Source organism: Tachypleus tridentatus, chromosome 8 (assembly GCF_004210375.1).
Source record: "Tachypleus tridentatus isolate NWPU-2018 chromosome 8, ASM421037v1, whole genome shotgun sequence".
In the NCBI taxonomy this organism is placed as follows: Eukaryota; Metazoa; Arthropoda; class Merostomata; order Xiphosura; family Limulidae; genus Tachypleus; species Tachypleus tridentatus.
The window spans coordinates 122,834,720-122,851,579 of NC_134832.1; the positions used below are offsets into that span (position 1 = coordinate 122,834,720).

General features: G+C 31.3%; 2 protein-coding genes across 9 annotated transcripts in view; one reads left to right on the forward strand and one right to left on the reverse strand.

The window, feature by feature from the left end:
* The window catches only part of LOC143223376 (TAF5-like RNA polymerase II p300/CBP-associated factor-associated factor 65 kDa subunit 5L), a 36,380-nt gene extending 23,601 nt beyond the window's left edge, over positions 1 to 12,779 (forward strand). The window contains exons 9-15 of the mRNA XM_076451283.1: positions 1,752 to 1,849; positions 6,796 to 6,877; positions 8,366 to 8,477; positions 8,736 to 8,904; positions 9,139 to 9,364; positions 10,812 to 10,960; positions 12,673 to 12,779. Coding sequence (XP_076307398.1) covers positions 1,752 to 1,849; positions 6,796 to 6,877; positions 8,366 to 8,477; positions 8,736 to 8,904; positions 9,139 to 9,364; positions 10,812 to 10,950 — 826 coding nt within the window. The 3' untranslated portion in view covers positions 10,951 to 10,960; positions 12,673 to 12,779. The remainder of the gene's footprint in view (positions 1 to 1,751; positions 1,850 to 6,795; positions 6,878 to 8,365; positions 8,478 to 8,735; positions 8,905 to 9,138; positions 9,365 to 10,811; positions 10,961 to 12,672) is intronic.
* Positions 12,780 to 14,399: 1,620 nt separating this feature from the next.
* The window catches only part of LOC143223377 (serine/threonine-protein kinase Doa-like), a 44,669-nt gene continuing 42,208 nt past the window's right edge, over positions 14,400 to 16,860 (reverse strand). For all 8 annotated transcript variants that reach the window (XM_076451284.1, XM_076451287.1, XM_076451285.1 and 5 more), the window contains 2 exons: positions 16,560 to 16,647; positions 14,400 to 15,040 (listed from right to left, as the gene is read on the reverse strand). In XM_076451284.1, the coding sequence (XP_076307399.1) occupies positions 14,810 to 15,040; positions 16,560 to 16,647 (319 nt within the window). In that variant the 3' untranslated portion in view covers positions 14,400 to 14,809. The remainder of the gene's footprint in view (positions 15,041 to 16,559; positions 16,648 to 16,860) is intronic.

Below are 16,860 nucleotides of genomic sequence, written 5' to 3' on the forward strand. Positions count from 1 at the left end.
TAGATGTCTATAATATCAAAATACTAAGTCTATAGTTTTGTACAAATTAGGAACTCAGATTACTAATATTGATAAGCTAGAATATGAAATAAGAACCTGGTACATTTTTATTTGAAATATGGCTTATGTACTGAATTAAACACAATGGTCCCATTCATGTCTATCCATTTTTTGAAACAATCCCTTACATACACTTTCTTCAATATGACATGAATAATCACAGCTTAGAATATTCCCTAGTGGTTTTCTCAGCCATTTTAATATATGAAATGGTTACCACATTCTTTTGAACAAAGATTTCAACTGGGTAGGTTATATTTTTAGTCTGCTCTAAGTTTGATATATTTTAAACCTGAATACAGTTAGTTACTAAGCTTAATAAATTTATAGTGATATTCTGTGTTAGTAGTAGAGTTATGAGCTTTTTCGTAATTGAACTGTGTGTGTGTGTGTGTGTAAAACCTAAAAAAATTAATATTCTCTACATCTGAAATTTTAAAAGGCTTAGCACCTATGTTCAGCAGCATCTAAGTTCAAAGATCATAGCTAGAAGATAATTTTTTACATTTTTAATTTGTTTTATATTTTAAGATGAATGTTTCATAACATTTCTAAATAGTGATAATAATGATTGAAATGTGACTATATTACAAAATACTAGTCCACTAAAACACAGGTAAGACAGGGTCACTTTGTAAAGAGTAAAGGTCAGTTTTATATTATTCGATATGGTAATATAACTGCACATGCACATTATCAATGCAAGTTGTGTAATTTTAGCTAGGCATGACTGGAAGGTCAATATAATAAATAAATTTGTAGCATTGTGAGGCTGAAGCTACTTAGACTAAACATTTGTATTTTTGTATTATAATATGTAGTCATTCTAGCATAAAAAATAATTTATATATATTTCCTAATTTTTTTAATGGTGGTTACAAGGTTGGTCAAATGACAGACCCCACCTAATTAGGGTATAGAAAGTAACATAAAGTATAAAGTTTCTCTGAAGACAAATGTTTGAAATGTGTTTAGGAAGTTTTACAGATTATGCAAATAATTTTTGAGATGATGAATAGTTGTTTTTAATCATGGCATGAAATCACTTTGAACTCAGACTAGTAACAAAACAAAGTCTATTTTCACAAATAAATCTTTAGTAAAAATATTTCATTAAAAAATCTGAATTTCGTTTATAAAAAGCTTGTAATATTTACTAAAAGTCTACCAAATTTTATGAAGATAAACATTGTGTATCAAAAGTTATAGTGCAAATACTTAATGTTTGCAAATGTGTAGACAAACTTGTACATATTATACCAAACTTGTTGCAAAAGGGTTAAACTATGAATTTGTTTGTTATTAAGTTTTGTATGAAGTTTAATATATTTTAAGTATTAAATGTGCAAAACAGCCATATTTTGAGGCTAAGTAGTAAAAAAATATTTAATTTTATAATTCAAAACTGTACAAAAAGAAAATCTAAGCACTTGGACTTAAAGGCTTTTATAGAGACCTGAGTGTAAGTAGACAGTTGATTTTGTATTCAGAAAATGAGGTGGTTGAGTCTGTGCAAGAATATTCTTGTTTTCATAACCAATCTTGTCAATTGAACTTTCTGATGTCAAGTTCTAACAAAAAAAAATGTGGTTCACTAAATAATAATAAAAAAATGTAAAATTTTATTTTCAAGTGTTTTATTGTTGTATACAGATTTTCAGGATATGCTGTTATTATGTATTCATTTTTAGCCATGTAAAAGTGATGAGAGGACATGGAGGGCCTGTATACAGCCTGGCTTTTGTACCTAGGAGTAATATACTGCTATCTGCTTCAGAAGATACAACTGGTAAGTGTGGTAGGAGAAGTTTTGTGAGAGTCTTCATCAAGAGTATATTGTACGTCTCTAGGAAGCGTAATTAATACACACCTGTTCTCACTTGTTTCTCAATTGGAGATGTAAAGAAAACATTTGAAACTTAAACTTTTGTATAGTAAGTGTAAGAATGTGAAAGTACAAGATTTCTCTTTTGCTAAAATGTGTTTGTTATTTTTTCTCTGAGAATTTTTGAAAAGGACAGGATTAGAAATAAGATTGCATTAACTTGAGGAAAAGCTATGAGGATAATTACATTCCCTCATATAAAGTTGCATTTCCTTCTGAATTGTTTTTTTTTGTGTGTTTTTTAATTATTCATGCTATATATTCACTTTCATTGGTCATAACTAAAGGAATATAGATGGACCAGGCATTTCTGATTGGGAAAATCAGTTAAAAAGGTAAATTTCCTCAGAGTATAACATAATATTTTGATCTCTGAAAGAATACTTATGTAATAAAGAATAATTCTATTTCATATCTACTTGTGTAACCAACATAACTGAAGACTTGTGTACTCATTTTATTGTTTGTCTTTGAAGTTTTTATTCTGCTAATCACCATAAACTTCGTGACTCCTAAAAGCTTGCAGTGGTTTTGTTGTATGAAGAATTTGATTTTATGATGTCAATAAAAAATTACTTTTTGTTATAGTATTTTTTATTAAAATACTTTCTTATATACTAACTAATAAAGTATATTAGAGTGATCTAAAATAAACTTGAGAGTACAGAGAACAAACTAAAGGTTGACTTTGGGAGACAAAACACGATGAAGAAAAAAAGATACTTAAAAGTTTCTATACAGTTAACTGATTTTTGCATTAAAATGATAGATTTTATTGATATCTTAGCCTAATATCTGTATGAGGAGTAAAGCTGCCACTTACTCACTTGTGGAAGACTGTGGAAAGTATAGCATTTAAGAGGTATCTGGTATACAAGCTCCATAAATGATAAAGGGATTTATTTTATATTTAGTAGATATTAAATAGCTTTGTGTTTTTGTGTAACAAAAATAACTAAAGTATAGTTTTAAACAGTTATAACTTAATGAACTACTATAAATTGTATGTGGATAAACACCTTAAGATTAGAATGAATAGAAGTTTTTCAGAGGCTTATCTTGTGTATAAATGTGTATTTTTTACTCTGAGCTGTTAAATACCATTAAAAATGTGCTTGATGATGGATAAAAGTTAATGTATTTTGTAAGTGTATGTTCAAGGTCTAGATTGTGGTTTATGGTTATTAAAAACTCCTTTAAAAATTATGCAATTTTTTTTAAATAATTTGTGTAAAACATTATGCAGGATCCAAAATGGTGGTGGAAAATGTTGAAGGTAAACTCAACGTTATCATTTAGAATGTTGGACTAAAGCTGTATAGAAACTTCTAGATTTATTTTACAATATTTAAAAATCATTGTATAGACTTCTGTTTTATCATAGAAACTTTGAAACTTTAAATATATGTTTTTTTATTAGTGGCTGTCACTAATTTTTTGAAACTTTTTATATCAGTATACTAAACTGAAAATAAAACAAGGCTACTAAGCACATAGTCATGCAGAGAAAAGTTCACTGTTATGTAATGAATGTTGCAGTCTTTCATTAACACATTCACAAAATACAAGTAAAATGAAGCCTAAAGTAGTTCAATGAAATATCTCAGTTATTAATATTCCTAATGCTTGCATAGAGGAGTACCTTTTTTTTTTCTAAAAAATATCATTAGTGATCTATAGCCTCAAATTGTATTGCATAATACAGTTCATACTTTAGTACAGTACTCTAAGTCTTACATTTTTCAAATTCTAGAACAACATACTACAATCAACCACTCTCTGCAGCTGTCACTTATATGGATAAGACTGTTTCTTCTGTATAATGTGGCAGTGTTTTATGTGGGATTTAAATTTTAAATTTCCTATATGAACTGGTAAGGGGTATACACTCTCTATTCACCTGTACTTTGTTACAGAACAATGGATCAATAATGTTTGGTCTTTTCTTGTCACTATGACTCATCAAAACCCCATAGCATATGGCCAAAGTGTACAGAGGGAAACTATTCTGACCTCTATATATGACAGCTACTGTGAATGTGTCAGAAAAAGCATGTAGGTTCAATAAGTCTTGATACAAAACAATAAAAACCCTGTAACCCAGCTCCTTTGAAAGGTGAACCTTTCTTCTTCAGGGGCAAACTTAAATATGCATGATATTTTGTTATTTGTTTTATTAAGTCAGTGTATGAGTTATATTCTTGAAAGAGTTTAGGTTATTCTCTTCCCTGGCTTTTTATGTGAAAAATAACTTGTCATAAGGCTTTTAAAGTCAAAATTTTTATTTCCACTTTTAATAGCATTTACAAAACAGTAAAGTTGCAAGTCTAATATGGAACTCTACTTTAAATGAACTCACCTAATATTGAATGCAGGACTTGTTATGAAGTTGTAATATTACTGAACTTTAAGATGTCTCTAAAGAGTTCCAAGAAAGAACAGTATGTTATAAGAGATTAAAATTTAGTATCAGACAGTGGTGAATCTGCCTCTGGATTTTGTAGATTTGTTTCCATAGCCTCACACAAGTTAGCTTCTTTGGAAACTGTAGTTGTAGATTAACTGGCAGTTTAGATTAGACATTGAAGATTGAAGGTAGCAAAGTTAGGATAGTACCTCTAAAGTCAGTAGAGGCAGTACTGGTCTTCAATAGGGAATCAAATATAATGCCAATGAAGCTGGATACATACCTTGCTTGGGACAACCACTCAATCTTTTTGGCAGTTCTACCCTTGGAACATGTGCCAAAGATGTGCTTTATTTTGGATTGGTTTAGTGTGTCTATAATATGTTAAATCACATTTGACAAGTATTATAATAATGTTGAGAACAAAGTAGAAAATATCTTAGTGTAAAAAACTAAAAAACAAACAAACATGGTAGTGATATGGTTAGCACAAGAGAATGAAACAAAGACAATATGCCTGTGTTATCAAACATTAAATCAATCTCTGATTCAGTTTAGTCAAGATAAAATGCAAAAAAAATATTGCAAGTAAAACAGATGATTTGGAAACTGCTTTATTGAAAGTGCTTTGGAGTCACTCATTTTCAAGCTAATACATTTAGTAAAGCTTTATAGAAAGAGGAAGTAAGACTAGGAATTACTGTAACATTATTTTGATCTCTGAGAGATTTTGTTCAGTGTGTATGGGAAGACTTTGATAACATGGGAAAAGTGGGTTTGTCTGCTTAGAGAGGAGAGAAAATATGTGAATGATAACAGTCAGAAATGTTAGAGAAAGCAATATCTAGGTGGAACTGTTCATGATAAAGGGCTTCAAGATGGTAGTGAAAATTTACAGTTGAAACCTGTAGTGTCATTTGTAATTTATACATGTTTAAAATAAGTTGACATTCTGAAGTTTACTTCAATTTAAATTATGGAATTTGTATTTTTTGCTTTTGCAGTTCAATGCAGGTTGAATAATAACACAAAAGTTCACACTGTTTGAAGGAATTTAAATTTATATATTTAGAAAAGAATTTGCCAAATAACATGTACCATTTACTTCCATGTGTTCAAGGTTAACCATTAAGAAACTAGTTATTGATACCTAACTTATATTTGTGTGTTCCAATGTGTTCACTGCTCTACAAATATTACTTACCTTACTAGTTTCATGTGATCTTGCTGAGTATACATTTTCTGCTTTAAAACAGATAAAAATTACTTTTGAAGCATAGGATTTTAAGATCATTGTGTTGTCCTAATATTGACTGTTTCATTGAGTTTCAAAAGTACAGTTGGTCATAATATAATCTAGAAAGAAAATGTTGTAAGAGATAAAATTGGAATAGTAAATCTATAATGAAATAAGAAAAAATACCTAATAAAGTTACAATAACAAGTTTTTAATTGCTATTTGCAAGGGGCTAAAATGTCTACAAGGGCATTAGGAAACATCAATTCACTTGATCTTAGAATATCTTATAGCACATGACTTGCTTTCTGTTACTACAGAAGCACAAGTTGCAATCTGCAGTTTGTGGCAGTGGGTGAATTATAAGAATAACAGTATAATCCCATTATTAAAGTAGTCCAATAGTTGGCAGCAGAACTTGTGGCTGGATGACCAGAAACATAAGTGTTATGGTTAGTTAAATTTTATAAATAAACAGGTTATCAAAGAATTCAAATTGTGAGAAAAATTCAGGATTTTAGTTTGTGTTCTGACTTAACAGTCATGAATTATTACTGCTATTTCATAATTTCGGGTCTCCGAATAATGAATGATCAAAAGTGAACAGGAATTATAAAATAAGTAGTTCTTGTAACTTAAGTATTGGGTTGAGGAATAATTTGTGAGCGTTTTTTCAAGTTAAAAAAATATATTCATAAATGAAACGCTTTCGCAAAATATTTCATGTCATTTGGTAGATAATTTGCTCTAATAGATGGTGTGTTTGATTTTCATATGTCTTTAATATTTGCTTTCATTTTCAGCTCATTAAATGGAATGTCAAGTGGACAAAATCGAGCATTTTCGACACCATCTGCTTTTCGTGATTTAATTTCTTGCAATTTCGTTTAAAACAATGCATACTATATACCTAGGTATTACATGAAATAAAGTATCATAATAAATGTTTTGGGTGTAATGTGTTCATGCATTGAAGTATTGTATAGTCTTGCATGTAATGCTTGAATGAAATTATTTAAAAACGCTCACGAATTATTCCTCAACCTAATATTATAACATGTTTAGAGATAATACAGTGTTAATTTTATCATCACTGTTATCTGTATCAATATTTCTCAAATTGGATTCTCCTAGAGTACTCCAAGGACTCTGTGAGTCATGTCAAAAAATAAAAATATTGTTTGTATTATTGTATTTTCTTCACAGTTCGAGCATGGAGTATGACAAACCACACCAATATTGTGATTTATAGAGGCCATGCGTATCCTGTTTGGTCTCTGGACATTGGGTAAAAATACTTATAAGTAATTTCTATGTTATAAATCACTATGCTTCTATAAATAATTAGCTGAATATTAACATAAAGATTCTGTTGTCGGTGGTTTATTTTTCTTTATTCGTGCATATTTTAGGAATGTTTTATTAAGTTACTGCTGATCATAAATGAATGGCTTATTGGTAATAATTTAATCATATAAGCTAAAGAGAACCAATGTATGTTAGTGAAAAGTTATTTCATTTATATAATGGTTCAAACATGATTTTCAGTTATCTTTATATTTGATGTAAGGTTATGATTAGGTATAATAAATTATTGTAAAAGAATAAAAATTGTTTTTTTGTTTTATGATTAAATAAAAGCAAATTTCTTTAAAGCATGCAATGTAATTTCTTTTTTGAGGAAAGGGGAAGACAAAAAAAATCCTAAATGGAGTAAATGAATTATGGAACTATATTTGAGTTGAGCATAGTTTAATAATTATTAGCATGCCTAAATGTGAATACAAATTTGCATACCATTGCCACAAAATTTTGCTATGCACTTTGAGTGGTATGTGCACTGAGTGGCAACCATGTGTCACTATTTGACTATACTGGGCCAAGAGTCAGTAGGGAGCACTGCTAGCTATCTACCATTCTTTTGTATAGCTTTGTGCAAAATATAAAACAAAGGAACCATATACTGGGGTGTAGTTTTGTAATGATCCATTGTGATTGGATGGATGGAGAAATGTTTATTTCATACTTCTATTTAATTGCATTATAATCAGAAGAATATAAACCTGAATTGTTAATAATGAAGACAGATTGTTTAGTTTAAATAGTATTTTTATGTAAAATAATTAGGTTGAGTTTTCCCAATTGAGACTTAATTTTCACAGTTATAAAGAAAGTGCTTTATATACATATTAATCAGTGATGATGAGAAAACCCACTTGTAGAGAAATATATATGTAAAAATGGCTGGTTTGGGTTGAGATAATTTTTATGTAGAGGAGCAAACAACATTTCAACCTTCTTTGTGAACCTGGCGATGACTGTATATAGAAGACAGATTAATGTAAAGTTTGTTTGTTTTTTGCTATTTTTTTTCTACTCAAAGCTTAAACTATTTGAATAGGTTTGTTCACATTGAGAATAAAACCAATTTTTGGATGTTTTTGAAAGAAACTTAATATGCTTAATGTGAGAAAAAGTGTATTTATCCATGAATATTAATTAAACTAAGAATAAATAAATAAAACAACTGTCCCAATTATATTAAATTCCCATTGTGTGGTTTTTTTTAAATAAACAATTAAGTTGGATTAGAATAGAAATATAAGGGTATATTGTATTTAAAATGGCTGAATTTCACTACTTAGAAGCTGGAATCAAACATCCTATTCTATGATGAATTTAACTGCAGATTATCAGCTAGTAATTATATTGTTCTGATAAAAACCTCAAATGTTTATTGAGTTTGTTGTGATTAGAAAGTGTTGATTTCTTGTAGGCCATTAGGAGTTTATTTTGCTACAGCATCTAAAGACCACACTGCAAGAATTTGGACTACAGACAGGACATATCCATTAAGGATATTAGCTGGACATAACCTAGATGTTGATGTATGTACTGTATGTTTTCCATTTGTTTTGTTTCACCAAATATATATTTTCATTAAGGATACTTCACATTAAATATACAAAATCTGGAAATAAAACTGTTTGTAATTTTTTGATCTGCAATTGGAATGATGTATAAAAAATTACCTACAAACTGGAAAAACAGCTACTTCAATAGTTTTTACTTTTTAGGTTCAGCATTAAAAAAATCCATCTGACATTTAGTGGGAAACACTTTTTTGGGTTTGTTTGTTTTTTCAGTGTGTAAAATTTCATCCAAATGGAAACTATGTTGCCACTGGTTCCAGTGACCGAACCGTTAGACTTTGGAGTGTTCAAGATGGAAAGATGGTGAGAATGTTCCATGGTCACAGAGGCAGTATTTTTGCCCTAGCTTTTTCTCCCAATGGACAGTACCTGGCTTCTGCAGGTATGTGAGCTCAAGTGTATCAATGACATAAGACTAATACTCCCATTTTGATTATATTAAAATGTTTGTGTAGAATGTAAGGAAACAAAGAATATTTAACCACTGATCAACATATATACATACCATACCAACCTATATATGTGAATACATAAACTGATCTTTCTGTATATACCTATCATTTCAAATAAATGAATGTTGTTTTGTTGTTACTAAACTTTCTTGCCTCTACTGCAGGTGAAGACAGAAGGATAAAAATCTGGGATCTTTCTTCAGGATTGGTTATGAAAGAGTTACGGGGACATATAGACACTGTTTACAGTATCTGTTTTAACAATGATAGTACAGTTTTAGCCTCAGGAGGCTTGGAACATGTGCTAAGGATTTGGGATGTCCGAAAAGGAATCACCCACCATGGAGGACACACTGCTACTGGTAGTACTGCTAGCACAAATCCCAGATCGTAAGCTTCACACTGCTATCATTCACTCATTTTATGCTGTATTTCATAAGCAGTTCATGTGCATTACCTTACTAGCATATTTAAAATAATGTCATAATTGTTAGAATATTATGTAACAGAATGATATAATTACTGTAATATATGCATCATGAAAACAGTGGCATTTCAAGAACCATTTCAAGCATGTTATAATTAGTGTAAATTATAGTTTTTTCTGGGGAAATGTTTCCATGGCAAAATAGTAGGAAACTAAAAGCTTTCTGGAGCATTCGTCATTTTTGTTATATGTTTCACTAATCAGATAGCCTTAAATTTTACAGTGAACGTGGTTAGCCATTGGCAAATTCTGTATGCTAGTTTTCTATGTCAAAATTGTAGAACAACCCCCAGGAAACATAGCTTTTATCAAATGTGTAAAGCCGATCTTGGTAACTCGACCTTTAATGAAGACAGGTCTTTATTCACCACTTGTAGTTTACAATAAATGTACTTTCTAGTTCTACCTATTCTCAGACAAATACAGTAGAGCGCCATTAAGCCAGGGACCGCGAAATCGCTTAAGCCGCTGTAGCAAGTCTTGTCCCAAAATTTTTGATGTATTAAATCTACTACCTGGCTTTTTCAAGTTTCTCATACTCTCCTTGTTGTTGACACTAGTCTATACATATATATTATAATGATCACGCAATGGCCCAGATGAGGCTCCTCAGCAGAGCTGTTGGCGACTTTGGCTTTTCAGTCACAAAGATTTAAGCCGCGGTTAAGCAGGTTGACCCCCCCAAATACCGCGGCTTAACGGCGCTCCACTGTATAAGGAGAAAGTATCTTTGCAAGGCCTCACAGCATGCTTTATGTATATAACAAATGGGGTTATTTGATTACTTCTCTACTACTGTTTAAAAATCATACACTAAGACACAGTGAATATCTTCACTTTTTTGTATTTACTCATTAGTCAAGTAGCTTGTACGAACCACTCATACAAAGAAATGTTTCCTATGAATGAAATATAAGGTCTTATTACCTATTATAATGTGAGAAAATAACTTTTTAATTTCCTGTAACCATACTGTGGAGAAGTAAAAATATTTATAAAAAAGGTGTAATTTGTCTTATAAATATAGACCAAGTTTGTTTTTTTTATGTAAATGAATTTTTGCAGCAGATGTAAACATTCCTCATTGATCTAAAAAATATTTTACAAACAAATGAAAGAATACAATTTTAGTGGTTATAAACTTAATGTATATAGCACGTTTGGAGATTTTTTTACCAAAATGAAAACAGGGATCATAAAACATCCCATTTTCAGTTTTCTTGTAACTGGGTAACAGTTTCAGTAGGTAATAAGACTCATGTTTTACATTATACATCACTTTGTAGTTTGTTTTTAAAACTTCCTAGGTAAGATATAACTTTGAAATGGCACCTTTTTGTTTATACTTAGTGACAGAATAGATAGTCACACTGCCCCAGAATTGCTTGGAGCCTTTCCAACCAAATCCACTTCTGTGCAGCTTGTCCAGTACAACTGGCACAACTTATTACTGGCTGTAGGAGAAGGAGTAGAGACATGTAGTTCCTGACTCATCTGAGGTAAGTTGTATAACAACTCTCAGAACTTCTATAGAGAGTACAGTGCCCTGCAATGCTAGAATTCTACAGTAGGTTGATGTGTGCAGTGAGACAATAGATTCATAACTGTATCACTTGAATTAGTTAATATGCCTACCTACTCAAAACTGCTTTTTCCTGATGCTGATGATCTTACCTTTATCTTTGTGAAGAAACAATATAAAAATTGTCCTCAAATTGCTATAGTAACCATCAGTTATAACCAATGCAAAGAGACACAATTATATTTACAATAAATAGCTTTGAAATAGAATGTAGCTTATAGTAAGCAAAATCTGGTAACTTATAAACCAAAATTGTAATATGTTCCTTTAGGATTCTTAGGCAATAAGGTAAACAAATCAAACTTATAAACTGAATGTTATAAGCTTTCACTGAAGTCAGTAAGATTTATGATCCAATATGTTTGGGAAAGATCATCAAAGATAAGTGATATACTCTGTGGATCTGTATGTCATAACAGGTAGCATAAGAGTATAAACAGAAGTTGGTGTTAATGTTTACAACCTTGCATTATTTCACAGTGTATCTAACTTAGAATGATTCCTACACAAACAGTTTGCCATAAAGCTTTCTTGTGGATAGCAGCAGACACAAGTCTTATTTTTTAACAACCAACTAAAAAAATGCAGTTACCTGTGACATGTAAGGCACCAAAACGTGCTTACACAACACAAAATGTGTTGTTACATAAAACTTTAAACCAAAGTATCAAAACTTATAAATTTCTATACATACTTTGGCCTGACTTGCCCAATGATAAATACACATAGTCAAGTAATGACTTTTCACCTAACAAAGGTTTCCTTTTCTTGGTAAAAGAACACAAATTCTACCTTAACTTCCTGATATTTATTTGTATAATAGTATTCTGTTCTTTTTGTCTAACCATTTGGAAATTTGCCTGTAGCATCCTAGCTAGAAACAACTTCTTCCCATTCTTTTTTGTTTCATTCACAAATTTCCTTGTGTATCATTTTTGACTAAGCTTTATCTCATGCTGCAATAATAAAGTGCACACAAATTGGAATTAGCTCCAAACATGCTGAGCTAATGGTAAAATATACAAATAGTGGGCCAGTCTTTCTTTCTAACATCCAGAGTTGCTATCTGGACCATACTGAACTCGGAGCAGCAAGCAACAGGTTGAAACACTTGACCACTTTGTCAGAGTACTGATGTATCTGTTTAAAAGGATTTGGTGAACTTAAGCCTCCTCAGCGACCTCCACGTTATCACAAGCCAATTCCAAAGACTGCAAGAACTTCTTTTAATCCAATTTACACACTGGTCTAGCTGGTGACTCATGCTGGCAGCACTCCTCCCTAAAAGGATTGTTCTAGGACCAGTGCTAAATATCTCTCTTCACAAAACTGAAATTTATTATTTACAGTCTCATTTATGAATCCAGTATTTCTCACACTTTTTGTATAAGGAACACCAACTCTGACAATGCAAGTAAAATGGCCTTTACCACTATTTTCAAGTATTACAATTTGGGGAGTATGCTAATGTTCTGTACAGAAACATGCCACCACAATATACAATGTTAGTATTTTATAAATTCATATTTTCATAGCACACTTATAGAATGGAAGATGTTATTGTGTTTTATCCAAATGTAATGTAAACATAATGTATACAACTTAAGACTTGTATGTTTCATATTCCAGGTATCTGCTCAATCAGGTGTTCCTGCCAGTATGTACATATACATTTTCTATAAAACTTTTAAACTGTACTTATGTAATTATCTGTTATTAAAACAAAGAAAAACATAGTGTGGAATGATTTACTATGTTTGTGAAAAGAATATGAACAAGTGAAGTAGGTAGTTAGAAACAAACATGTGAACGTAACAAATTTTGTTCCTGGATAGCATGTTATTACTTATGTTGTACAGAAAATGGCAATTCCCTTAATTTTGCTTTTGTGACCTGGATAATAAAATTTAGAAATTAACCTATTTTCTATGTAAAAATGGACAAATTTGCAGATTTTTATTTACATAATGTCTGAATGAAAGAACATGAAACAAGATTTACATGTATTTATACTAAAGGTATACAAAAGTGAACAAATGTTTAGAAATGAGAAGATTGTAACTAATGTAAATCACTTTCACGTATCAGTCCCCAAATAGTTTGTTTTCATGTTTTCATTATACGCTTCTTGCTAGTGGCATTCAAAATCCAGTATATCATGGTGGAAATGCTCACCTTCATCCTCTGAGTATGCTCCCATGTTCTCCTTGAATTTATCAAGATGAGCATCCAGGATATGGACGTCCAGGGACATCATGCAGCCCACTTTTTTGCCGTAGTTCTTCACCAGAGCCTCAAATCAGTTCCACATAAATTTCAGCCTTGTGATTGACCAAGAAGCCCCCAACCACTGCAACAAATCTACCCAAAGCTTTCTATCCTTCCTACTTAGCTCCATGGGGAATGCTGTACACTCCAGGATCTTTAGTTGTGGTCCAACAAAGACATCAGCTTTGACCTTTGCCTCAGACAGCTTAGGGAAGTCTCAAAGGCACTTGAAGGCTGCAGACTCCTGATCAAGAGCTATGACATTGTTTCATAAGACCCAATTTTATGTGCAATGATAGGAACAATGCCTTCTGGAAGTCCACTAGTGGCTCACACTTGAGATTGCAACTCCCCACATAGAACTCAGTCCATTGTGGCCAGTGCTTCCTGTTGTAGTGTGTTGCAGTGTCACTGCTGTCCCAATGGCAAAGAGAACAGGGAAACTTTGTAAAGCCTCCTTGGAGACCCACCAGTTTGAAGTCTCTGATGACCTCCCAGCCATACTCATACTTCAAGACTTCTAACAAGGTCTTGATGCTATTGTATTCCTCTTTGAGGTGCATCGAATAAGCCAGGGAAGAGACAGATACTTATTCCCTTTATGGAGCAGCACAGCTTTGAAGCTTCTACAACATTCTAGACAGTTCTTCAAAATTCTTGTATGTTAAAGAAAATTCTCTAGCAGCAGCTACTCAGCACTGAATCTACCCAGAATGTTCTGGGAAAGGAGTAAAGTTTGAAGAGAATAATAGGTCTTTTCCATTTACTTTAGACATAAGCAATTGGGAAATACTTTCTTCCCAGGAACAATAACCAGTAAAAGTTTTATTACATAGTGTAATCTTTCATTCTTAAGCAGGCATGACTAAAGTAAGGCCATTTCATCTTACCAGCCCCTAGGTTTTTGCTTTTGAAACATCTCTAATTTTTAATTAATTTTTTAACATTCTTGAAAAATTCATTAAGAGGATGCCATCAGTGTGAAAAGTTTAAATCAATTAGAATATTCCTACAGCCATGCTGAACGCCAAGCACCACCATTATGGTTACAATATTTAACATACCATATTTTAAAACAACACAAGATACACAAATAAGAACTGTTTATTATGGCAGGTTTGAAAAAACAATAAATACAAGGTAGTAATTTACACAATTGCATTATTTGTTCATATAAACATCCTACAACTAAAACGTTTTGTACACTTTAATTATAAACACTGTACATGATGTAACAGACTGAAAGTGTTGAGGCAGTCTATCAGACAATGATAAATTAATGGACATTTGAAGTTTATGTTGAAAGAACTTTTAAAACAACATGAAACACAATGTGATAACCTATGTTATAACAAACATTGTAGATATGACAGTTTTCACATCTAATGTATCACTTTCTTCTTAAGCAAAATCCCCCCTTTCTTCCCTACTTTAAACCAGCTACATAGTTACAAGAAAAGATCTGAAATCAATATATGAATGAATATAATTTAAGGCTTCATCTACTAAGGCTATGTGAACGTTCTCTCAATCCGCTTTTTAACTCGGGAGTTTGACCATTAAGTCTCTGATCGTGTTTATGCAAAAGTAGCTCTGGTGGTAACTTTGCAAAAAATGGATGGTCAAGTGCTTCAGCTAAAGTGATCCTCTGAGATGGTTCATATTCTAACATCCTGAAGATAATGTCAAATAAATGTCTCTGATCTTCATCCTCTCCTGGGATATATCGCTGCAGGAGAAAACAAGCTATTATTTCAATGAAGGGCTGCATGCTTTCAGAAAAATAACATCCTTGCATATACCATTAAAAACCACATTCAGCAACCATCAATTTTCTGGTGATTTCTTTTTTTTGAAGTATCTAACAGTTACAAGCATAGTTATTTTTGTTTCGTGTATGATTACAATGAACAAATAAAAATGTAAGTGTGTGTGTATATAGGTGTTGATAGAATGGGAAGCTATGATAAAAAATAGTGATTATTCTGGTATCTCTTTATAGTCAAGTATAGTTACTTTAATGCAGATTCAAATGTCAGAGCTAGTAATGCAGGCTTAGTGAAAATGTTTTCACTTGTTTCAAAATTAGTTTCTTATCTGAAATATTCTTATACACTTTCAAACCAACTATAAGATTATTAAAAAATGTAAATATGAAACAGAGTTCACAAAGATCATCATATTTTGTAAACAAACTTTTCAGTAGTGGAATTCCAGCATAATCAATTATCTTGAAAGTCATATGTGCCATTAAAGACAAACTACCAGCTTATGTCCAATCAGGTTACTCTCTTTTTTTTTACAGGATAATTTGAGCCCTATTTCTAAATAGTTTGAAGTCATCCTTCCATTTCTCTAAGAGACAAGCAATTTTTCTGTGTTGTGATTAGTTTCTACTTCCAGATCTAAATTAAGTCATTTTTTTTAAACTGGTGCATAACTTTACTTATACTGTGATGAGTAATGAACAGCACCCTTGAAAACAATGTAGAGCAATTATTGTTTTAAACATTTATGTGACTTTTGAATCATTTTAAACTCACCATATAGTAACCTAAATTAATTTAAATCTGTGAATAATATGGCATTATACAGTTTACCATAATCAGTATTATATAGTAGACACTGTTTAATGCTTACATAAGTTTTTTTTAACCAAAAGTAAACTTGAAAACATAAGTTCTGAAAGATTTAAATTTACTCCATTTCCCATACAGTGTACTGTAGAATGCAGATTCACATATTAAGGCTTCAAATATCCCATTATTATAAGGGGCCTAAATGTATTTTCCTGGCTTGTTGACCATAGCTGTGCAGATTAGCCTTAAATGTAAAACAGTTACTGCATTCTTTTATCAAATCAGCAAGTGTATAGATTCTGGAATATCAAACACCCACCAGCCTGTATGAACAAAGTTTTGAGCAGTTTCCCTTATTTTTCAGTTTCCAAACAGTTAAACTTTCCATCTAGATTTGTGAAGAACTTTATAAGCTAGTCAATTTCAGTTTTTTTTTATTTAACTTTTTCTCTGGTTAATCTAGCAAAGTAGCAGCCCTTAGAAACATTTATCATTTATTTTACCCTTAGGTTGAAAATAATTACTTACTGGAAGAAAGTACCATTTTTTACTGAATGATTCATTATAGTTATTTGAAAGATCTCTGGGAAATAAAATGTTATTTGCTAAAGAATGATGGGAAGAAATGGTATGTGAACATCCAGTAAAAGATGCTTAATAAAAACTCACCTTAAGAGGTTTGCAATTTTCTCGAACATATCTGCCAGCAGAACCTTTCTCATCCCAGTCAAGCCTCCCATGGTAGAAATACTTGGTTCTAAAGAATCATAAATGATGGATTAATTTTTTTTTAATAATTGTTTCAGATGCTTTTTACTTGCATCTGTACATTAAATTTTATTTTTTTAAATTTTGCTAAAAATTTATAGTACAAACTGTAATCACAAGCAGGTGTATGCTATTAACAATGGTGTTTGTGTTCAATAATCATAGTTACCACCATGGGAAGAATTTCATTATTTTGAATATT